This window comes from Vicugna pacos, chromosome 23 (assembly GCF_048564905.1).
Source record: "Vicugna pacos chromosome 23, VicPac4, whole genome shotgun sequence".
Classification (NCBI taxonomy): Eukaryota; Metazoa; Chordata; class Mammalia; order Artiodactyla; family Camelidae; genus Vicugna; species Vicugna pacos.
The window spans coordinates 23206189-23230283 of record NC_133009.1 but is presented as its reverse complement, the minus strand read 5'-3'; the positions used below and the strand labels follow the sequence as shown (position 1 = coordinate 23230283).

The 24095-nt window shown below is 41.0% G+C and overlaps 1 protein-coding gene and 1 non-coding gene across 3 annotated transcripts in view; one reads left to right on the top strand and one right to left on the bottom strand.

Moving 5' to 3' along the window:
* Nucleotides 1-210: 210 nt before the first annotated feature.
* Nucleotides 211-24095, bottom strand: part of TP53BP2 (tumor protein p53 binding protein 2) — a 54331-nt gene continuing 30446 nt past the window's right edge. For both annotated transcript variants that reach the window (XM_006198848.3, XM_072948680.1), the window contains 15 exons: nucleotides 22141-22223; nucleotides 20926-21027; nucleotides 18773-18947; nucleotides 18045-18226; nucleotides 17527-17691; nucleotides 16907-17135; nucleotides 15518-15628; nucleotides 15073-15221; nucleotides 13718-14183; nucleotides 11666-12441; nucleotides 9743-9880; nucleotides 8730-8863; nucleotides 6104-6270; nucleotides 3198-3397; nucleotides 211-1024 (listed from right to left, as the gene is read on the bottom strand). In XM_006198848.3, the coding sequence (XP_006198910.1) occupies nucleotides 983-1024; nucleotides 3198-3397; nucleotides 6104-6270; nucleotides 8730-8863; nucleotides 9743-9880; nucleotides 11666-12441; nucleotides 13718-14183; nucleotides 15073-15221; nucleotides 15518-15628; nucleotides 16907-17135; nucleotides 17527-17691; nucleotides 18045-18226; nucleotides 18773-18947; nucleotides 20926-21027; nucleotides 22141-22223 (3119 nt within the window). In that variant the 3' untranslated portion in view covers nucleotides 211-982. The remainder of the gene's footprint in view (nucleotides 1025-3197; nucleotides 3398-6103; nucleotides 6271-8729; nucleotides 8864-9742; nucleotides 9881-11665; nucleotides 12442-13717; nucleotides 14184-15072; nucleotides 15222-15517; nucleotides 15629-16906; nucleotides 17136-17526; nucleotides 17692-18044; nucleotides 18227-18772; nucleotides 18948-20925; nucleotides 21028-22140; nucleotides 22224-24095) is intronic.
* On the top strand, nucleotides 23281-23352 carry TRNAI-AAU (transfer RNA isoleucine (anticodon AAU)). Its single transcript has one exon. It is a non-coding gene; the product is annotated as a tRNA-Ile (tRNA).

The following is a 24095-nucleotide window of genomic DNA, read 5'->3' as shown; positions in this document are numbered from 1 at the left end:
GAACAGCCTATCAGAGGCTCCAGGTAAAGGTACGAGTTTCTCTCACCACGGTCTTAAAAAAAAACTCAATTCTGTAGCAAAGACCACCACAAAACTCACAAATTGCAAAACGAGCAAAGAAATACTTCTTATTTTTCACCTGGGTACAGTGTTCCAAAGGCTTAAGAACTTTAAACAAAGCTAGGAAAAAAACTAAAGCCAGTAAAAAGCTTAAAGTCAAAAAGTTTAATTTTATTACAATTGTTTTTAAAGTCAGCTATGATCTTGACAAATACCATGAGTGAGTCTATTGCAAGCCTCTAATTTCTGAGATACAAAAGACAATAAATATAGATTCAAATTTCAGCCTAAAAACAAGATTCTAAATCTAATTACCTGTAGTGTGGCATGGTTTCAATATTTCAAATAACGTGTAATCCTTAAGATGCTACAAAAACTCGTATCAAAGTTATTGCTCACTGACAACCAACAGACAGTTCTTCACAGACAACACACCTGTGCGACACCTTCAAGCCTTCACGCGAGTTCCCTGGGGGCCTGCTGGTGCTGGGGGACATCAGATGGCACCATGATGGCCCCTGTACTGCTGGCGGGAGGACAGGTATGGGGGCAGGTGCTGGAAAACACCAACTTAAAAGGCGGGACGTGACGCTGATTTCCCAGTAGCCCAATAAGTGGTCCTACTTCTAGCAGAGGACAGAGCTGTCGCTGTGCATCTTTCTGAGTGCCACATGGAACACTGAGCCCTCATGCAGCTCGGTCAGCTTCCTCGTGAGCTCCGTTCCCTCATGCTGAACGTCTTCTGCGAACAGGGACTGACTTCTCCAGCCCTTCATTTGCTTGCAGAGTGCATTCTTCATGGCTTTCAAGTTACTTTGTCATTAAAATAAGTCTCGTGAAATTTTTTGCCCCAAATGATCATATTATTTCTTCTTAGTGGTAACAGAGATTAATTCTTCATTAACTAAAATTCTGCCATGTTTCAGGCCAAGCTCCTTTGTCTTGGTTTAATTCTTGGGTATAGCTGTAAAAAGAATTTTTTAAATATTTACGTACTGCACAGGCATGGGAGTAAAGCAAAATTTCAAGAAATGAAGGGGACTGGGGGCAGGTGTTGATGTCACAAGAAAGAGGTTAAACCAAAGAAAGGACTTGCGATGTGAAGCACCCAGAGCTGCCCAAAGATCCAAAGGACAGTCCAAGGTCACAGGTCCCTTGACAGGGACAATGCCATGGTGACGATATATAATCCATGGCATCTCTGAGCAATCACCCCATGGCACAGCCTACTGACTTGAACTGTAAGTCAAGTCTAAGAAGGACCACAAACAACTCAAGGTGATTTGCAACGTGCTCTGAGCTCCAGCATGTGGAGCTTCCATTCCAGGGGAAAAGAGAGGGACTGAAAAGTCTTTTTACTTCATTCACAGTGGAAGTCACATTGTGTGATGGGATGGATGGCTGTCAGGAACGAAATGCCACAAGACTAAAAGTCTACAGATTTGAGGAAGGACAGGTGGAGTTTTTGGTTTTGTGTTTTCCATGACCAGAGCCAGGGAGGAGTCCCAAAGCCAAGAGCAAGTCAAACTAGTCCAACTGGCAAACTCCACAAAACCCTCCTCCTCTTCCTGCTTCCCGAGACAAAGGGGGAAAAGTTCACTGAAGAAAGTCGATCAGACTTCCAGCCAAGACTGAAAAGCTAACTGACAAATCAGAGTTATATAAAGGGCCATTTTTCTCCGGGAAGAAAGATATTTAGCCAACATAATTTTCTAAACTCATATCTGAGCCTCTGCCTAAAACTTCAACATTTATGCAATTTCCTTTTTTAAAAAAAAAAAAAAAAAAACCTCGAAAGAAACCCAAAGAAGTTACATAGAGGTCACTTCCATCCAGGAGAGATTTCCAAAGGACGAAGAATACTGATGGTGCATTAAACTGAAAACCTTCAGTCCAGCCTGTTTGGAAAGCCACACATGGGAGGCAGAGCTTGGCCTCCGACCAGCTGCTTCCACACTCGGGAACAAATCATTCTCCCCGTGTTTCATTAGCTACCAGACCACTTCATTAGAAAATTAAAATAAGACTCAAATAAGCAACTACTTCTAAGAGGTAGAGCTTTTCCCAGCACACGTGCTTGCTGCCCTGACATTCCCTAGAGAAGGACACGTGAGTCTACTTCTCTGGAGCTGAAGACGTAGAGGCGAATGGGAGGGCTCGAAAGGGAGCCACCTTTATATTTCTACTTTTGCCTGGTAATTTGAAAGCTTTTTCAAAGGGCTCCATGGCTTAATTTTTTTTCATTTGCATTATTCTTTATAACTTACATAATGATCAAATGAAGAAATACTGTCCAAATCCCAAATGTTTACTTAGTAAGTTCTGCCACCAGGAAGGCGGCAGTCGGGACGTGTGAAGCCGTGTACACCGCACATCACACCAACCGCGAAGGAGGAGGAGGAGTCAGGAGGAGACGCTGGCCACAATCCAGGCAGCCAGGTCCCAACACTGGCGCCCTCTGAACGGACTCCACAGAGACTGCCGCCCGGGCAGCGGGCCACTCACAGATGGAGCCCGGGCACTCGGCCTCCACGTGACGGAAGCTCCCTGCGGGCACAGACCGTGTCTGCCCGACAGAAGATGAAAATACAATAAAAGTATCTCCCATTTGCGTACATCAGACTCTGCCAACTATACCAGCCTTTTCCTGAAATACTCCTGAGACTCTGCCCGATGGCAGCGGGTCCTTCATACTAAGATGGATGTGTTACTGGTTTATATGTGCTTATACGATTTGATTGTTTTCTTGGTTTTTATGAAGCTTAAAACCCAACAATAGAGAAAGAACAAAGAATCTTGTCTCCAGTGCCCTGTTCAAGCTCGGTAGCAGACTGACAAATTCTGATTTAAACAAATTCAAGATTTAGTTCCAATGTCACAAGCTCAATTTCCATCACATTATCCAGGTCCCTTCACTCCATTTATAAATGGAGACAGGACCCCTGACCTCTGGGGGCTGGCAAACACGTACATGTGCTACTGATCGTAATAGGAATCACTGAAAATGTGGTTTTAAGTCTAAGACGATCAGAAATGTGAAATCTCGAGTCTCATGAAAGAAGGGCACCAGGCCACCCTGCATCCAGGACACACAGTCTCCCCAGAGCCCCTCCCCGACGCATCGAAGATTCACTTACCCCTAGCAAGTTGCGTGGAACGTAGCCCTCCCTGTCATTCAGGCGGGCCCACCACCACTCTATCTCGTCCTCGTCCTCCCTGCGGACGATCGTCATGCAGTCTCCTTCCTTCATGGGCAGCTCGTCATCATTCTGAGGTTCATAGTCCCAAAGTGCATAAATGACTCCTTTATTCATTATGCCCATCTTCTCCTGAACTCCTGAAACCATGTAAGGTACAGCACAGGATAAGCAACTCAGAGTACATCATGCTAAGAACTTCTAGCTCTATGAGACCAGATGAAAAGAAATGGGGATGTGCCAGAATGGCAGAACTACCTCATTAAATGCTCAATAAATAAATTTTTCAGGGCTGTGGGAGGATAGGAAGGCCAGCCGTGCAGAGGCAACACATAAAAGACAAGTTCATATACCCTGTCATCTTTAAACCAGCTCTAAAAACTAACCAACGCCTTATAAGCAGCCCTCAAAACTAGTCTTACTCAGAATACAAAAACTTTCACAAGCCCAGGAATTAAAAAAAAAAAGAACTGTTCATGTCTAGGATATTAAAAAAGTGAATGACGCATTTGTCAAATTTCAGCCTGCTCCTAAGTGTAAGTGACCGAGGAACTCTGGAAACATTTTTGTTCCTTACAGAGAAAAAAGACCAAAAGTGTTGTAACTCTTAAAGTGGTCTCTATCAATTTCTAAATGGGGAAAAATAAAAGAAAAAAAACCCCCAAAATGTTAGAATGCAGAAATATGGCCAGGTACATTAGTCATGATATAAAAGTCTACATACAGTCAACTCTAAAATAACTGGAATCAGAATTCTAAAAGATACTGAAATCCACACTGGGGAGGGAAAATAATCCCCAAACGTCCACTTTTCACCAGAGTTAATAACAGATTTGCAGATTAACTATGACGTTAGGCTGTGCCCTTCCCCATGTACACCTTCCCACCCTACAGGGCAATGCTATTAAGCAGGAACAACCAGCAACAGCAGGCAACATGGGGGTGGGGGGGAGAAGGAAAGGAAACAGACAGTAATGTTCTGAGCAATTCAGAGTTCATTATTATTTTCACCTTTTTAGAAAAGCCAGGAAAGTATCTGCCCGCTGTTGAATTGTCAGGTTTTTTAGCTTATGTGAACCTAAATTATTAATTATGAACTTACTTTTCCTCTATCAATTAATATGATGCAGCATGCAGTGTCTCACTCTGCACAAAATGAAACGAGAAATGAAATCGTTCTGTTCCAAAGGAAGACTCTGCCTATCTTGAGAGTCAGGTTTCTACTAATGAGGACAAGTAAATTTCCCACTTTCCTCTTTACACAAGACATGCAAAGCCTGACAATGAGATTCATGAGGACAGTAAGACTTGATATAACTGTAATTCCACAGAGTTTTAAAGCTGGCCAGACTCATTACCTGTTTGGGACAGGAATGGGGAAGGTGGTAGGAGAGAAATTCTGGACACTTCTGTGTACTCAAAATAAGAACCCGGATCTCATTTCCAAGAAATCTTTAGGAATGGAAGAAAATCTGTCACTGCTTTGCTATTTACCGAACTGAGACCTATGAATTACTGTTTGAAAAAATGTTGAGGGGCCAAAAACATGCTCAATATCCCTGGCAATTTGGGAAATGCAAACTAAAGCCACAGTGAGATATGATTCCAAATCCACCAAGGGTCTAAGAGAACACGGAGCAGAAGGAACTCTGCTCGACGTGCGTCCCTGTGCCCTGGCAGTTCTAGGTCTAGCCGGACACCAGAAGATGAGGACAAAAATGTCACCGGAGCTGCGTTTATCATTGAACAAATAAGCATATAAATGAAACAAGCCAACGTCCGCCAAAGGCAGAATGGAAAGACAAGTCGTGATATAATCTTAAAATGGGACAGTGCAGCACAGCAAAAAGAGACGAAAGCTATGTGCAACAACACACATGAATCTCAAAAACGATGGTGAACGAAAAAAGCCAGCCATAGAATCACCAGTATGGTTTCTTTTATGTAAAGGTCAAAAACAGGCAAAACTAAACAATATTAGTTATAGGATTTATACAGAGGTGATGAACTATTTTTAAAAAGCACGGGATGACAAATACGAGAAACATAAAATTCAAGGTGGCAGTCGCCACGGATGTGAGGCACGACATCAGGGCAGGGTCTCTGATGATGTCAGAGAGGGCGAAGGTTCTGTCTCCCAAGACGGACACGTGGGTTTTTCCTTGTTCAATCTATTGTCATCATTACTTAAATTGCACATCTATGTCAGAAACACTCCTGGTGTCCATGATATAGTTCATAAATCTCCATAGTTAAAAATCTCTAATCAAATGTCCGTAGCTGTTTTTAAAAATCATATTCCATACTTAAATACAGCTTGATCGCCAATACATTTAATATAAGGAAGTACATACTAATATATCACATTAATTTTAAAATAGGTTAATGTATCAAAATCATTCTCTGACCTAGAGTTCAGAACATAAAGTAATCATAAATATCAACGATAAAAACTAAGAGCCAAGAGATGAGAGGACTTGTGGTCTGTGGTTCTCCCTGAGCCTCTCCCTTCTGTTTACTTATTTGCAAAGATGCAGCATCACACGCTAAGCACTGCGTCTTACTAGAGAACTTTTGAAGGTCAAAAGCCATTAACAGCACTAGATCCAATGCTGCATCATTGTCTTTTGTAGCTGAAGATGCCCCTGACAATAGCTGTTTCTAGGCAAACACACAAAAGCTGCATTCACATCTGGGATTGAAGCTGCCCTATTTTCAGTGCCCAGGACTACGTACAACACAAAATACGCTTTCCCAAATAATAAAAACGCTTACCAGATTATACCCTAGAGATGTGGGATAAATTAATGCAATAATCAATACACGAAAATCTAACTGCTCCATACCGTAAAGAAACTGCGAGCACTGGGTATAGCCTTCCTCCATCTCCTCACACTTATCGGCAGCAGTCTGCATGTCACTGTAGGTCATGGCGAACACGGCGGCTCCCGACTCCACCAAAAACTTACACACCTGGACGTTGTTACAGGAGGCAGCGCAATGCAGTGGGGTCCTGTGGAGTAGGACACAGCAAGAGCTAGATTTGGCTCCCTACACTGAATGACACCTGCTGAGAAAGTTCTCAAGCCTGTCATCCACCAAGCCCTTTCTTCTGAAAAACCTCTTACACAGTTTTTAAAAAATCAGTTAAACATAGATACTTGAGCCCATCAGAGAATTATAGCCACAAAGGTAAAAGTCGGGGCACTAGACTACACTGGGGCTAGGGTGGAAGGTGAAGGGAATCAAGGAAATGAGCAGAAGGACATGAAATTTGTGCAACAGTCTAAAGCAGGATAAAAAGCATTTAGTTCTACGTTCTGGAGCACCCAGCCTAATTATTTCTGCCAGGGTAGAGGACATGTCTTTAAACGACAGGCCTTCGCTCAAAGCGTGAGCCTTTAAATAACCCTTTATCACCACCAGTTCTGAGGGAATTAATTTGCACATAGAGAGCTACTTCTATCCGATGTGTTTTTAAATCTGAATTAAATTTTAATTGGAAAAACAACTGTCAATTTAATTCACATTTCAATCTATGTTAGCAGGAACTTAGGAATACCACTACAGAGAACCTCCTCCAGCATCTCAAATGTTTCATAATGAAATATAAATAACTCCAGATTCATAGTAATTGTGGAAGCAGAGCCAGTACCACTGCCCAGATTCCAAAGACAGGACTGAGGATGCTCATCAGGCCCTGAAGTACACGAAGTTTTGTTTCTTTATCCTTTTCTTCTCTCTGCTCTTCATTTTATTCCCCTTGCGCCTTTCAGAGATTCCCCACCCCACCCTCCATCCTGGAACATCATCATTAATAGTTTGGTGAATACTATTACAGATTTTTAAACTGCATTGCTCTTTTAAAAGTGAAAAATTATATATAATCTAGACTCCCAATATTAGGGAAACAAAGACATTGTGACACATTAAGAATCTGTTTCGCTCATGCTAGAAAGTTAAACTAAAAAATTTGGCATAAAAAAGACAAATCCTGTATGTTATCACTTGTATGTGGAATCTAAAAAATAAAACAAATGAACGAGTATAACAAAACAGAAACAGACCCACAGATACAGAGAACAAGCTAGTGGTTAGTGGTTACCAGTAAGGGTGGGGGGTGGATGGCAAGATAGGGGTAGGGGAATAGGAAGTACAAACCACTAGGTATAGAATAAATAAGCTACAAGGAGATGTTGTACAGCACAGGGAACATAGCTAATATTTTACAATAACTTTTACATGGAGTATAATCTATAAAAACTTGGAATTCTTATGTTGTATGCGTGAAATTAATATTGTAAATCAACTGTACCTCAATTAAAAAAAACATCCTATTGAGAGCTAAACTAAAAAAAAGGGCATAAAAATTATATATATATATTTTTATATACGCCTGAAGGAAATATGTTAAAATATTAATGGTGTTTACCTCTAATTGTAGGGTACAGATGGCTTGTTTTCCTCTCATTTCTTTATTTTGTACATTTTCCACAATGGGTTCACATTATTTTTTATGGCTTTTTAAAATTGCAACCAAAATGCTTCTTTCTAAGCATTATTTATAACAAACAAAAAATTGGAAAACACCCTAAGTGTCTAGAAAGACAGAGACAATCATGATAAATGAACCAGAGCCACATGGTAGTTGAGGCAATTTCAAATCTATGCACGTGGGCACCTGCAAGTTCTATGCGTGTACATGTAAATTTGATATAACTATTCTCCATATTGAGAGAAAAACAGACTATAAAATTAAAATACTTGAGTAAATACAAGTGAGTAAATACAAAGTTGTGATTACAACTTTAAAAATGTTTTTCATACACAAAGAAGTAAATGTTTTGTGCTTTCCCCCCAAAAAGCATATCATAACTTAAAAATTTTATTTTTTCAAAAAAAAAAAATACAAACTTTACTGTCCATTCAATTATAGTTATCAAGAGTGACAGTAACTTATGTGGACCTTTCTTATTACTTAGTAATAAGAATACATTATCCTAAGAACAATAATACTCATCATTTGCAATAATATTGCCTGTGTTTTATGCACACACCAGTTTCACAAAATGCTCCATGGAAAAAGGATTCTGTGGTCCATTTGGGAAAGGTTTCAAATTATAATTCCCTCTTAGAGACACACAGACGTTTCAGGGGATGGGGGACCTTGCTTAAATGAGCATTTCTCAGATTTGCTGAGACATGCTAATGAACTGTGTACCATTTTGTGACATTTCTTATTTTTATTATTTAACTACTGAATTTCTAACACTCCATCTATTACATGACTGATACATGAGGACGTTAATTCCTTAAAAACGTCTACCATGTCTCTCCTTCTAGACGGCAAGCAGCCTGAAAACATGCCCTCACAGACTTCTTTCCCTTCCAGCAGCACCGACAACATGGCTCCTCGGTTGCTACACAGCAGATACAACTGAAGCTTGAATGGAGTTTGAAAGAAAACCTTACCATCCATCACTGTCAGCAGCATTGACATTTACACCAAACTGTACCAGGAATTTAACAATTTCTGTGTGACCTGCACATACAGCATTGTGAAGAGCTGTGATGCCTTCATCGTTAGGCAGGCTTGGGTCATCCACCTGCAACGCCAATTAAGAAGAAGGGTAACCAATGGAAGGGGGAGGGAGGAATAGCTCAGTGGTAGAGTGCATGTTTAGCATGCACAAGGTCCTCAGTTCAATCCCCAGTACCCTCATTAAAAATAAATTTAAAAATAAACCTAATTACCTACCCTGCACTCGAAGTAAAAATTGAAAAAAAAAAAAATTAAAAAGAAAGAAGAGTGACCATCACTCAAATTTCTTGTCACCTGAACTGCCAACTATTAACTGGCTCTTGACATCAAGAGAACAGAAATAGATTCTTGAAGTATTTTTTTTAAATCATAATTAAAACCTACAGGAGCCAAGAACACTATACCAAGGACAATTCTAGGAATAAGACAGACATCAAGCAGGCACTCACTATAAAAAGATTTCTTAAAAGTTGAAGAAGTCCCAGAAACTATATCCTTACAGTCATTTTTGTTTATTTATCCTCCAACTTCCCACCACAAATTAGTGTCTAAGGGGAAGTCACACTTGCCGTGGAAAAGAAAAAAGGTCAACTAAAAATATTTTAAATAGCAGGCTTCTGAAAAGTAGAGACCACATCTGTAATTTAACACTGTAGAGTACAAATCCATACATGAGCACTTTTTAAAGGAGGGTCATGATCTCCCGGAGAACGAAAAGCACCCCCAGGGAAAGCTGAAACTCTGCACTATGGAAAGTTTAACAGCCACACCTTGAAAACAGCAAAGCCTGCTTAGGAGTATGATCAAGAGTTCCTCACAATAACCCCGCTTCCCCAAAAAAGAAAATAACTTAAAAGTACAATTTCTCTAAAGTAGCCTTCTGATTTGAGCTTTAAAACTAAATACAAGGCTGTATTTAAGAAATTCACTACTTCAATCGTACCTCATAAATGATTCTCTGTACAAGGTCAAATTCTCCCTCCAAAGAGGAATCTAGAAGTAAAGCAAGGGGGTTGAATTTCACCCTCATTCCGTGAGCAATCCGCTCCGAACCAGTTTTACGCAAGTTTGTCCTCTTGCCCTGCAGAAGAAATGCATGGAAAATCAAGGACCCTCGTCTAAGTAAAAGAAACCAAAATAACATCCCAGCAGAGTCAGTAAAAAGAACTTTAAAAATACATATGTTTAGCACATCTTATTAAAGTATAACATTATTCAGGAAAGTATATAAATCATAATACACAGCTTAGTGAATACACCCATGTAACAAAGTGGGAACAACTTAACAAAGTGGGAAGAACTTAATTTTTTAAAACCTAGTGAAGTTACATTTGGGTAACACTAAGCTAAGGGTACAGCCTGCAGTGGTAAGCAGGCTGGTTTTCTGTCAAGGATCAAAATTAGTCAAGACATACTTTTCCTTATTTTATTTCAGATGTGGAAAGCTACCGAGTTTTGAAAAACAGTAAGTTGGAATCAATGTACTGCACAAATGTGCACTGGCTAAAATGTTACTGTTGCTTGAAAAAAAGAAAAGTGTAAACATTACATGACTGGGATCAAAGAACTCATAAATAGTACAGTCATACCCACTTTCAAACAGAAGTAAGGAATAGTGGCTTCTATTTTACTTGAACTAAGAAGGAAAAAATGTATAAATCACTTTCCTGGGAAGAGAATGACAGAATCTTACATGTTTAACATGCAAAGAGAATCATGCCTTAAGACTTAGCAGCACAGAGTTGTTCAAAAAGTGTTAACCTCTATTTTAAAACTTTACCCCCCTAGATTTCAATGTTTACTATATAAAACTTCAAAGCAAATGCTGATTGTAACTAGTAGTTAAAGCAACTCTGGATCATCATTATCTTTGAATACTATCACATCCAAAAGATGCAATAAGGGATCAAACATGTAAGGCACTTTTTAAAAAAAACCCTTACACTATGCTATTTTGCTTTTGCCCAGGTTTTAAAAATTCAGGGCTTGCTATCCCACTGAAACAAAACAACCTCAAATTAAACTGAAAAAACTGACTTGAAAGGCATTCTGGGGTTTCAGTCTTCTCTCTCCGATTTCAAAGTGACATCACAAACTTTCAAAGAAAAGTTTAACATTTGGAAGGAGCGAGGAAGACATGCCCAAGTCAAAACATACGAAGCTTCAGAGTAACTTAACGTCAGAGCCCGAGGACACCTACGGGGTCGTCATTGCTACCCAGAGACTTCAGACCAGGCGAAGGTGAGGAAGCGGTGAAGAGGCGCCCGCCTACCTCTGCCCATCACCTCTCCCCGCCCCAGGCGTCCAGAACCCTCCCGCTGTTAGCAATGGTGCAAGTTTGAGGTTCCACCTAAACAGTACATTGAAAACAAACTTCACTGCTAGAAAAAGAGTTGAAAGAGTGAACCACCAGTGACAGAAGTTGAGCCATCTGCCTGATTTCGCAGAGCTACACTAGTGATCAGAAGGTCCAAATCCAGGTCTTTCATTGCCAGTCGAGTGCTGCCTCCTCACACATAACATCAGCTGCAGAAGAAATAGCGGACGTGGTGCTTACAGGTATAAGGACAAAACTGTTTCCTTCACAAAGAAATGGGTTCTTCCTAAAAAATTAAAATGTTCTTTACACAGAATATATTAAATTTTGATAACACTTATGAGATCCACTCTGTGCCAAGGGAATTGTAAAATAAAAGGCATGCCTCAGTACACGTTTGTTACCATAGGCAATTTTAACACAAACCCTCTTCTGCAAATGGCCGTGAGTCCTCGCTGGGGTTTCACTGAGTTACGACAATCAACCACCCAGAAGGCTGTGGCCAGAGAAACGGCTTATGCTGTGACCACAAGATACCACGTTACTTACAGGAGGCAGAGAAACCTGCCCGGTGATCTCAGGCGGACGCATGCTCACGGAGTCTTCTCCTGGGCCTTCTGGCTCCCCAGACGGGTATGGTGGGGGCGGGTAGGGGGGGTACTCCTCCAGGTACACTTCCAGCATAGGGGGAGCCTCTGGGTTTGGTTCTTCCAAGCTATTCTGGACATTGGGGCTGCTGTCTGGAACTCCTTCGGGGACATACTCAAGGCCCGGAGAAGGAGCTGGCACGTCACTGCTCTCCGTACTGGCACTTCCTAAGTCCTCTGGGGACACTGGCTCAGGAACCAGAGAGACCACCTCCTTCTCTGGCTCCACTTGTAAATACGGATTCTGGATTTCCACTGGGCTTTCTGGGCTGGCAGTCACAGAAGCGGCCTTGGGTGGGTATGCTGGGATGGAGATGGTCTCCATGGCAGCGATGGTGGTCCTCTGATACAGAAGTTTCTGAATATTCGGCCCATTGGGACCCTCTGGCTCTGTAATAGAGCTACGTTTCTTGAGCGGCCTTGGTGCATTAGACAGTTTCTTTCGGAGGGCTTCTAAGTCAGCATCACTCTGGTTTCGGTAAGGGTTAGATAGGAAAGGCAGTAGTTTGGTCGGGCTGAGTGGCCGAGGGATTCTTTCGTTTTCATGCGTCTCCTGAACTGAAGAAACGGGCTCAGGTTCAGGTTCCGGGCTGCCAGGTTTGCCCTGGTTATTGGAATAAATGTTCTCTGGGAGCTGCTGTTGGTTCTGGGCAGCAGCAATCACAGGCTTGCCATATACTAATTGGAATTAGGAAAAAAGGCCTGATTAGTATTAATTAAACAAAACTAGCCGATAACAAAGCTAACAACAATTAGAGCCTCTTTTAATTTCATATTTATTGCACAGTACCCTTCAGTACAACTAATTTTTAAAAATAACAGATGACAAAGCAAGGTTTCCACAGCTGCATAATAAACTCATTATAGAATGAAAATCCTGATTGTAAACAGGCACCATCACTCTACGTACCAATAGGAAAGAAAACGCTGTCAATGATAAGAAATCACTGAGCACAGCATCCATATTTAAAATGTGAAAAGAATTTAGAATCAGTGAAAACTGGCCCAGATGAAAACTAAATATGCACTATCCTACCCCTTCGCACTTTTCTAAAGTCAATCAATGTGAGAAAGCATCCGGCTTACAAAATTATCAGTAGCCACTTACATTTACCAAAACTATTCCCCTTAAATATTCTGATTCAATCATCATTATCTAATTCCCACATTATCGTATTAGCAGTTTTCACCAAAGACTCATGAAAAGAAACCAGTAAGATGTAGCGTATATACTAAGTCTCTGCCGTCTAATTACTTCCATGACATTTTAGGCCACAAGTACACCCTTATTTCATAACTAGAAGGCCATTTTCATTCAACTAAAACAGAGTGGATTTTAATCTAGTTTCATAAAACTGTTGACTCTTAAAAAGAACCCAGCAAATGACCAGGTTATGGACGTTTAATACAAAGTAATCTTTCTGCTTAGCTGTGTCCACATTAGAACAATTTAAGCTACAGCAGAGGGCACCATTTAAAAAAAAACAGACACAGAGTCGGTTGTCCAATCCTCTATACACCAAGAAACATCTGGCCCGACCTACAGCAGAGACGCGCACGGCCTTCTGTTCGCGTGGCGATCACTCTCCCCGACTCACCGAGGAGTGACCCATGAGCAGAAAACAAACTCGCACGGGTAATTCAACGCCAAAGGCTAGGTCTTCACTATAAGTTTTTCATCTATGTTATTCATTTATTATTTTCATGTTTGTTTCGTTTTATTCACATTTTGTCTTACTCACCTATTATCTTCAGCTGCTTGCAGCAGCTGACATTTAGCACAAACCCTATCAAACTCCCAGTTAGGAACAGAAGCCACAATTAAACAGAACTCTTAGACGAAAAGCACCAGCCGAAACAGGGAGAGGTCATTTTGCTGTTTCCTGAGAGACTGCAGCTCCGGTGTGGGACGTAAACACACTGACATGGGGGAGAGAGAGACCAAGAACCTTACCGCTCGGAAAGTGCGGCCCGCGGGAATGGGACTTGGTCAACGCGCTCTGCACGGCTTGCTGGAAGTTCTTCCCGGGGGCCTGGTGCTGGGTGTACATGGAGTATATTGAGCTGGCGGCCACGGTCTGGGGTTTCCTGAGGGGTGGAAGCAGGGTGTCCTTGGAAGGCTGAGGCGTGAAGGGCCGGACAGCGGCTGCAGGGGGACTTTCCTGCTTAGAACCTGGAGGAAGGGTTTGGTCTGCTTGGCCAACCGAAGGGACACTGGGGGACAACAGGACCCTCTGCTGCTGTCCTGCTGTTTTGGGTTTATTTCCCATGGATGCCACAGCTGCTGACGACTGCTGAGGATTTCCATCTGGCTTAATGTCTGGTGGTGACTGATTAGTTTGTCCAAAATAAGGCAAATTAATCTGTTTTGGTTTTGATGGAACAGGAGGTGGTACTTTAGCCACATTTTTATTTGCAGCCTGTAAACACACACACATAAAAGTAAAAAGCCGGTCAAAATACTGCATAACTGGGTACAAAAGATGTTCTAGATAACCTAAATTTCACAAATGTAAGTTCAGACTGAAAATACTAGCTCTACACTGTAAAATCATTTAAAAGTTTTAGGGGGTGGGTATAGCTCAAGTGGTAGACGGCATGCTTAGCATAAGGTCCTGGGTTCAATCCCCAGTACCTCTTCTAAAAAATAAATCTAATTTCCCCGCCAAAAAAAATAGTTTTAAATCTCTGAACTTATTACATGCAAAAGGGACTTCAGTAATGCAATACAATTCCCATCCTGAATGATTTCCTCCTTGCTGCCCCTTCCTATTTGGACAATTCCAAGTGCCCACTTGAAGACCTTTAACTGCCATGTTACATATTCATGGACAGCACCAGTAACCGGAACCATCCTCGTTCATCAGAACTTCATGCAATCTGGGCCACACAGTAAAAAAAAAAAAAAAAAAAAAACCCCAAAACCTCCTAACTTGGAGCACGCAGCTGTGGCCCAGTTGTCAAAGGTTGGGATCCCAACAGCTATAGAAGATTAACCATCAAATTGTTTGACATAATCTCAACTCCAAATTTTGAAGAAACAAGGTAAATGAGCAGCAAAGACACAATGTTCTTCCATGCACCATATTTTTCAGAGAATCACAAGAAATATGACCCAGAAGCAAGTGTGTCAGTCATTCTCTGAGACCACAAATAAACTTGAGCAACAGAATTTAAAATAGCAGAACACTGTTATATTTTCTACTCTTCCAGATACATTTGCATTTTTCCTGCTCTCCCTCATTTTATCTCTTCTAACAATGCATACAGAATTACCGTTAAATTTCAAACTGGCACATTCTTAAGTACCTGAGCATCCCGCAAGATATCTTCACTGCTCTGGTTCTTCCTGAGAGAACCGAAGGCAGGCGGGGCAGCGGACTGGTCCACTGTGTCAAACATGGAGAAGGGACGCACTTTCTTCTCCTTCTCCCTGAGCGGAACCTCCCCATCATCAGCTGAAGATGGGGGAAAAAATCACATCGATAATCAAACGGCTTGTGATAAAATTTCTTATTCGCATGTTTCTCTCTCCTTAATATCTATACCCACTGAATGCTCTCCTACTTTTAAATTATACTGAGTAAAGAATAGCCAACAATACAATGTTAGTATTTTAATTCCCTGGCTAAACGAAGCTATTCTGGAAATATGGTCCTAGTTTTAACACACTAGAAAATAAACTACCTGAAAAAGCATACACAGACCTTTAGATGGGCAAAACAGAATGTCCAAGGGCAGCAGTAAACCTCACCTTGGTCTGGTACATTCCCAGAGCTTTTAGGCATGGAAGCAGAGGCTTGGCTCGAGAAAAGATCTGCATTCGGAGGAGTCCAATCAGGGCCAAGCAGATGGATTTTAGAGCCTAGAATGCAGAAAAGCAAAGACAAATAACCCAGCATTCTCAAGGGAGTTTTAATGGTTCGTTTGCTGCTAAAAAGTTTAATTTCTAAAAAACAGAGTTAAATTTCAGACTCACAACAATCCCAGTAAACATACTTAAAAGACACTAGATTTTTTTCTTGTAATTTAAGAGTGTTCTTGATTAGTCAAACAAACTAAAATTAATCATGATTAACAGTCTGCTTGAAGCAACAAGGACACATTACTCTTCACGGATAAGAAAACGTCACCATCACACCCAGAAAACAATTTCCAATTTATCAGATGGAGGGCTCTAAGGTGTATCTCACATAATGACACCATAAGTGATGAAGGCAAAACAAAAGCAAAAACGCAGACTTTTAGCCCATGGCTCTGACCAGTCTTTTGTAAACCAGAATATTCACATTTTTTTCTACACTGATATTTAAATTCCAAAGCCATAGCTTTTACTTGTCCTTATAGAAACAAAAGTAATTCCTTCTACAATAAAACCCAGACTACGTAGCATTATTGCTTCACAGTAGTAATTACAGCAAAATAATAAATAATTTTAAAGTCAGCTACTATTTGCACATGATAGTGACTAGGGGAAATAGACAATTCTGGCTATTATTTTCTTCTCCAGGGATCTACGATAAGATTATAAAAGGATGCTTTTGCCCTGCTTTTCCTACAACTCTCCCTTCATTTTCCCCTCCTATTATAAATCTCTGGTTTGCATCGCCCAAGTATCTGAGGGCTGCACACAGAATGCAAAGATCACTAACACAAGGAGCCTCTGTTTCTTTCACTTTTATCTCCCAATATGTTTACCTTTATGCTAAAAATTATCAGCAGCCAAATTCTCCTGCAGACGCACATACGAACAGTAAATATCACTCACCAACAGAATGAATTCACCATCTCACATTCTGTGAAGGTGACATCACTAACACATTCAGGGTACTTTTACACAAAAAGAGAAGTTCTCAAGTTACTAACATCAGATCAAAATTTCCTTAGTAACGAGAAGGAATTCTAAACAATTTTCAGGTTTTCAAAAAATATTATGTTTTTTTTCATTTCCTGAATAGGACTGTATTATTTAGGGCTAAGCTATTTATCATTTCTTAACCCTTAAAGAACACAAGGATATTCTCAGAATTTCAACACGAACAAGGAACAGGAAGACATCGTTTTAAAACTTAAACCTGGGGGAAAATCATGGTGAGCAGGGAAGCAGCTAGCAGGGGAAGGACTTGGAAATGATTGGCTTTACCTTTCGCTTGTGAAGCAGCCCCAGATCGCATGTTGGGCAGCGTCTGGACTTTCATTGGCCCCTCGGAAGCCGGTGTGGCCAGGGGACCGTCAGGCAGGGCTGGCTTCACCAGGAGTTCGGGCCGCGAGGGGACCCGCGGCATGGTGGCCGACTGGATGTAGGGCCCAACTGCAGCCACTCGACTCGGCGCCGACACCCCCGGCTGGGGCAGGTGGCCATCAGATGAAACCTGCGGAAAAAGCACAGGGCCTTTAGTATTACAAGTTACGGTGGATCAGACGCAGAAAAACCTGTGCTACTGTCATCGTTTTAATTTTGTGAAAATTGGCACTTTTAGGATCTAGCCACAGAGTCTACAAGAAACATTCCCAAACAAAAACTGCCCACAATGATGAACTCTTACCCACACTTTATCACAAGTATCAGAAGGAAGAGCAGAGCTACAGAGGTGATGATACAAAAAAGCACAAGAACTGTGAGTTCTCTTTCTAGGAGCCGCGGGCCCTGTCTCTTTCCTGAGGGCACACCGAGCAATGATTCTGAAGACGCAACCGCGAGGAGCTGACCTCGCTGCTGGTCATCATCCCCTCCTCCCGGCCCCCTGCCGAGAGCACACTCACTGGAAGGTTCTCTTTCTGCTGCAGGGCCGCCTTCTTCTTCCACAGCCGGTCCCTCAGCTCATTAACACGCTTGTCCATGAGCGCCACTTCTGAATTGCGCTTGTTCAAACACTCCCTCTGTTGTTGCAACTTGGCATTCTGCTCCTGGTTCAGTTTGTTTCTCAACTGAACAAAATGGGGGGGGGGGGTAGCCAAGGAGTAGGAAGAAAAATTCCTCAAACAGATAATCACATGGTTCTCTATTATATAATTTCTAAAAATGTAAGGTCCCTCCACATGTCTCAGCTCATGGTTTAAAATTAAGTGTCAGACCACCAGCTGTGGTCATAAGGAACGCCTCAGATTTCCTGTCTGAGGTACCATAAAGTTTATTCTGGATTCCGTGGGGTTTAGGCCTCCCTCCTCCTCCCAGCTTTAGGGAAAAGAAGCCAGAATCCAGCACTTTCTGCCCCTGATGTGGACAACACTGCGGCCTGGAGCGGAGGTTCCACTGAAAGCCGCGCACGGCCTCAGCTTACCTGTAGCTCCTTGTAAAGCCGATCGAGCTCAGCCACTGCAGACTGGTTGTCGTGGTGACCGTCAATCCTACCGTTCTTGAGCATCTCCAGCTGCCTTGTCAGTTCCTCTACTTTGGACACAGCCAGAACGAGCTCCCTCTGCTTTTGCTGGAACAAACTATTCATCTGTTCAATCTCTTCCACTAAAGTAAGAACGAGAAATGCAACAGTTGAAAAGTTGAAAAGAAAAATGAGAACAGACCGCTCCCCAGGCAACAAGGCTGTACAATGACCATTCTCACAATAGAGAAAAACTTCAGAAATGTCCTGGAACCAATCTATTTCTTTCAAAAGCAACTGAAATCAAGAGACATCTCTAAATCACATCACTAAAATGTCAATTAAAATGGTACTGTAATAGATGGAGCTACTGTATGAAAATCCTTGCCTTCATCCAATTTTCAGGAGAGAGAGAACTACTACTACATTTTCCAAAGGGAACTTGGAAACCTCGTCTAAAACACTCAACAGCTGAATTTAATTCAGGGGAACCAGCACCATCAAAACTGCAGTGAATTCTACTTCTCCAAAAGAATCCTTTTAAAATGATCTACACATGAAGTCTCATTTCATTCTACTTACTTACTACAAATTTACAGAAATTTCCTACACCAGTATGTTTGCTTACACCCAGACAGTTTACCGGTGCAGCATTCAGCACTGAAGCAGACGGACAGGGAACAACTCACCAAGCTTTCCGTTGCTTAGCCTTTTCTGTTCCACGTGGCCTTTAAGTGCCCTCACTTTTTTCAGCTTAGCTTCCTGATTCTCAGCTATTTCTTTGAGTCTCTTGAGCTTTTCCTGCTCAGCAGCTTGTTGCTGTTGACGCTGATCCTGCTGCTTCAAAAACTTCAAGCGCTGTTCCTACAGACATAAGCCATCATCAGACATACCATCTTAAACAGGTAGACCACTAACCCACAATCAGCCTAACCACACCTGAGATGGCCAGACTGAGGTGCACCAGTGGCGTTGCTCTGGTCTCCTCATCTGTCCCACACCACCGTCAGAACCACCTGGGGAGTCTGTAAAATACAGACACTCCCAGGCACCCTGAAACCTATTTCTTGGGAGATAAGATCCAAGAATCTATGTCTAATCCACGTGGTCTTGTGCAGCAAACAAGCAGTGATCCTTGAACTAGTTTTCATGAACTGTGGCTCCAATTTTAAGAGGGAGCTCATGTAGAGATGGGAGACAGTAAAAGAAAGCTGTTAAATGATAAGATTTGAAGTCAAATCTGGATTCAAACCTAAGCTCTGCCACTTAATAGCTATGAGACTTTGGATATATACCTCACTGAGTTACAGAACCTCACCAAATACACAAGTCGGTGTCTTCACCTATGAAATGAGATGATCACTGGTCCTCAGAGGGCTACAATGAGGATTAAATGAGAGGCAAAGGGTAAAGCTCTTGGAACAGTACTGTACATAGTGCACACTCAGTACACTTAGAAAAGAGCTAAAGAGTTAGTGCCTTCAGAAGGTTGCAATTATACAACCTAAAATTTTACTTCTTTTACACTAAAATTTTTAACTAAAACTGAGTAACAGAGCCACACAATTTATAATCAAAGGTAAATGCCACAGATTAATATACCTAAAACATATCAATAACACAGAAATAGTTTCAAAATAAGACTCCAAGGTTAGAGATTTATCCTGTTTTAACAATCACCTTTTTTATTTGAATTTATGTCCCTGCTACTCAAGGACTGGTGCCTCAGCACCACATGGGACCCTGTTAGAAATGCAAAATGTTGTAATTACTGAATCAGAATATGCATTTTTAACAAAATCCCTATGTGATTCATATGTACATTAAAGTCTGACAAGCAATGATACACATAATTTTGAAAAAGCTGGTGTCTGGCATGAAAAATAGAAATGATGAAAGGAACCCTAGGAAGGATTACAGGCCACAATGCATACTGAGACCCTCCTTAAAGAATCCCTGGCCATCACTTCAAAGTCCTGCTGGGTCACTTGCTACCCAAACCATCAGCTGTCCACCCCCGCATCAGTGAACTCAGTCACTCAAAGACTGGTCGGCAGCAGATACTGAGTGTTCAGCCCAGGGACTGGCGGACAGTACAGCCTGCAGGTGAAATCCAGCTTGTTATCTGTGTTTGTAAGGAAAGTTTTACTGGTGCACAGCCACATCCATTCCATTCCCTGCTGTCTACATCTGCTTTCCTGCTACAACTGCAGAGCTGAGACAGCACAGCACACAAAACCTAAATAAAATATTTACAGCCCTTTACAGAGAACAGCTGTCAACATCTGGTTTAGACTGGAAGCCTATGGCTGGCAGGAGCAACAGCAGCGACGTTGCTTTTGATGGTAATGGAGAGGCTTCCCATGCTTCCTCTGTCCAAGGACAGGACTAAGATTAGCGTGTGGGTGGAGAATGTCCCCAAATAAAGGCAAGCAGCCTTTTGTAGGTGCTAAGCAGCAGCAGAGGACAGCGTTCACAAGAGCAGACTCCGAAGTTCCTCTTGCTGCAGTAATGATTCAGGTCAAGGTTAGCCCAGAGCAGTTCCTACTAGCAAAGCTGAGGGGTTCTTTATGCCTTTCCAGCTTTACTGATACACAACATAGCATGGATAATACTGATCGGAATCAAGGTCAGGAAGACCTGGAACAACTGGATGAGTTAAGGATTCCTACAAAATGCTGTAGGGAAGGGAAGAAAGCATCACATGGCAGATACCTTTTGGGTTGAGAGGATCAACTTATATCTGTGAAGCAACTGGCTCACTAACAAGGGTGGGAGGGAAGCAGCGTCACACACACATTAACGGTAGTGGTCTGTTAGGTCTTTCAAAGTAAGATGTTACCTTTGTGGCCAACATTTGTTGCTGGGCCTCAATCTGCTGCTGCTGGCGGGATGCCATTTCCTGAAGTTCAGCAAGAGTCAGATCCATCCGAGGACTATTAACCTATAAAAAATGGCAAACAATCCAACTTAGTATAAAATGAACAGAGACTCCTCCCGCCAAGGTCTGTCTGTCCACAAGTGTCACCTAAACCGATCATGACAAGATTATTTAGCCATTTTTCTTCTGTAACATTAATACCCCAACACTGACTTCTTAAAGATGTAAACATACTAATATACAGACCAGCGCTCTTTGAGGTTGTAAATTTAAATTAAATAGTTTCAATAGTCGGCGACACAAATGGAACAATTCAGAATTACCTTGTTCTGTAGTTCATTTAAATTAGGAAGGCAGTGTTTGATCATATTAAACAAAATCATATTAAACATGATAGTGGGGCACTGGCAGCAAACCTAGAATACAGGCATCAAAAAACCCTTTAAAAATACAAGACTAGAATTTTAAAAATTCAGAGACAAAGCAAAATGTCCACTCTCTAAACATGCATTCAGCATAGTGTGTCCCTGAAATATATGCAGTTTACTATATGTCAATTATAATTCAATTTTTTTTAAACCCAGCGGTGGGAAAGATAAATTGTGTCAAGAGACACAGAAATCCTGTTCATGGCCCAAGACCACTTTTGTTATCCTTTTATCAGCCTTTCATCACTGTAAGATAACCAGAAGGTCAAAGAAGAGAAACAGGAAGAATCTGGGGAAAGGCAGAGTAGAAGCAGTGTAGATTGGAGAAAGGTAATTTAGCTAATCCCTAACAGTATTAGAAATTCTGAGCTCTGAAAAGAAAATGTCTACAAGGTACCCCAAAGATACTTGCTAAAATTCATACACAACAGCAAGAGCATTAATACATAATTAATCACTAAAAGTGATTCTAACAACAAATAAAAGCACCAAAAAACAAATGCTTTCTCAAACTTGCTGAACATGTTTTGTTCTGAATTTGTGATATAGTCAGCATCTAACTTCACTCAACAGCCATGTAGAGAGCTAGAATTAATGTAACTAGAATTAATCATTTTGATGAACTAAACTTAAAATAAGGCCCATTCTTAAACATCCACTGAATAAAAAAGTAAGTGAATGAGATTTACAGGTTAAAAAGCAGCATCACTGTGGTGTAAACACAGCCTGGATAAAAAGGACCACTTACGCCATTCTCCTTTCTTCGATGTTCACCCGGAACTTTTACACCATTTCTTTTTAAACTTGGATCTTGAGACCTTGGTCCACTCACTGAGTACAAAATTCAAACAGTAGGCATTAACACCAGAACTGACAGATACAGGTACCAGTTCATTCCTCAGTTCTATTATTACTGCTCTTTGATATTTTAAGTTGAAAATATACTTAAAATATTTTCTAATAGCACTGAAGTTAAAGTCTCATAATTCAGCCTGTTCTGGAAAACCTTACTTGGAATAGTGAACAGTCAGCACTAGAAAACGTCACGGCTGACTGCTGCCGGGGAAAGCTGCAGGATTCAGACACCAAAGGGGGAACATGTAAGAAAACAAACGTACTTCTGATTACGGGTCATTCACACTATTTGTTTACAGCTGCTCCGCCTAGCTCTCTCTTTAGCCACACCATAGCGAAATCAGGAATGGTTTCATTGGGGGAAAAAGTGAAAATTAAATCAATCCATTCCTGTACTTACTAAAGAGTGTCTGTAACTCACATGGGAAGGAAGCAATTGAAAACAGAACAAGTGGCATTTCGGATATTTGGTCATTTTGTGGTAATTCCTAAGTACTATCAAGCACTTCCCCATTTAGGTGAGTAAAAAAATTTCATTTTCTTAGTTTGGGGAAAGAACTAACTGGAAACCATTGTGTGCTCTTTTTTGGCTAAAAAGACTTTTTCAAGCCAAAATATTTGGGACTCTCAGTACCACTTAATGCATCATGAAGGGAAAATAATCTTCATTTAAACTGATGAAGTTTAAGAAATAAATGATATCAACAAAAAGAATTGTTTAAATATATGAAACTAAGCTTATATCTGTACTTCTCAGAAGTTAGGAAAATTATTAAATTATCTCCCAAGTAGTTTTAGATTAAAATTGCTTTTGAATCAAAGGTCTATTGCACCTGCCTAGAAGCTTAGCACAAATTCCCTGCCAGTAAGTAAATACATCTATCCTCAGGGCCAGGCATCACACTTACACCTAACTCCAGTGTGTTAGCTTTACTTTTAAATACTGTTCAATTCTCTCACAAAATAGCTCAGGTAATCTATCACAATAATTCTGCAAAAAAAAAAATCTATTATTTAAGAATAATTGTGAGGGGAGGGGATAGCTCAGTGGCAGAGCATGTGCTTAATATGCACGAAGTCCTGGGTTCAATCCCCAGTACCTTCATTAAAATAAATAAATAAATCAACCCAATTATTCCCCCTCCAAAAATAAAATTAAAAAAAAAAAGAATAATTGCTTTCTTTGCTGCCTCAAAGAGAGAGCACTCAACGAATTTCTCCCTGGCATAATCAATGTAAAAAGCAAGAGCTTTAAAAATAATTTCAAATCATTCTGGGTCACAGGTCCTAGTTAAATTGGAGAAAGAATACAGTAACAGTCTCCTAATCTGTAATCAGAAGTCTACACTAAAAATGTTAACACTTTATTAAAGGACACTGAACAGCGATCCTGTTTTTTTTTCCCCAGTTTAGACACTACGTGGCACCAGTGTTTTGCAACAATGTGAAAACAGCGCCTTCATCTTCATATTACATTTCTCACATTACGAACACACTGAAACTGCATATTGCACTACTGAGAAGCTATTTAATAATTTACCCAGTACTATACAGGAAGATACTTGAACTGGTAGATGAACGGGTAAAATTCAACTAATTTATTAAAAGAAGATGTATGCAGTAATGTAAATAAAGAACAAAATAAATGTCAACTTAAACTACAAAAAAGGACAGCTTTGGGGAAAAAAAAATGTTTATTTAAAATAAAATGACAGACACCAGTGATGCTGAAAGGCAGATGAGCCAGTCTGGGTGAGGTGACTCAAGTTGCACCCCGGCTCTGTGTCTAGGTGTGAGGCCTCTGACCAGTCATTTAACCCCTAAGTATCAGCACTTCTCATCTCTAGA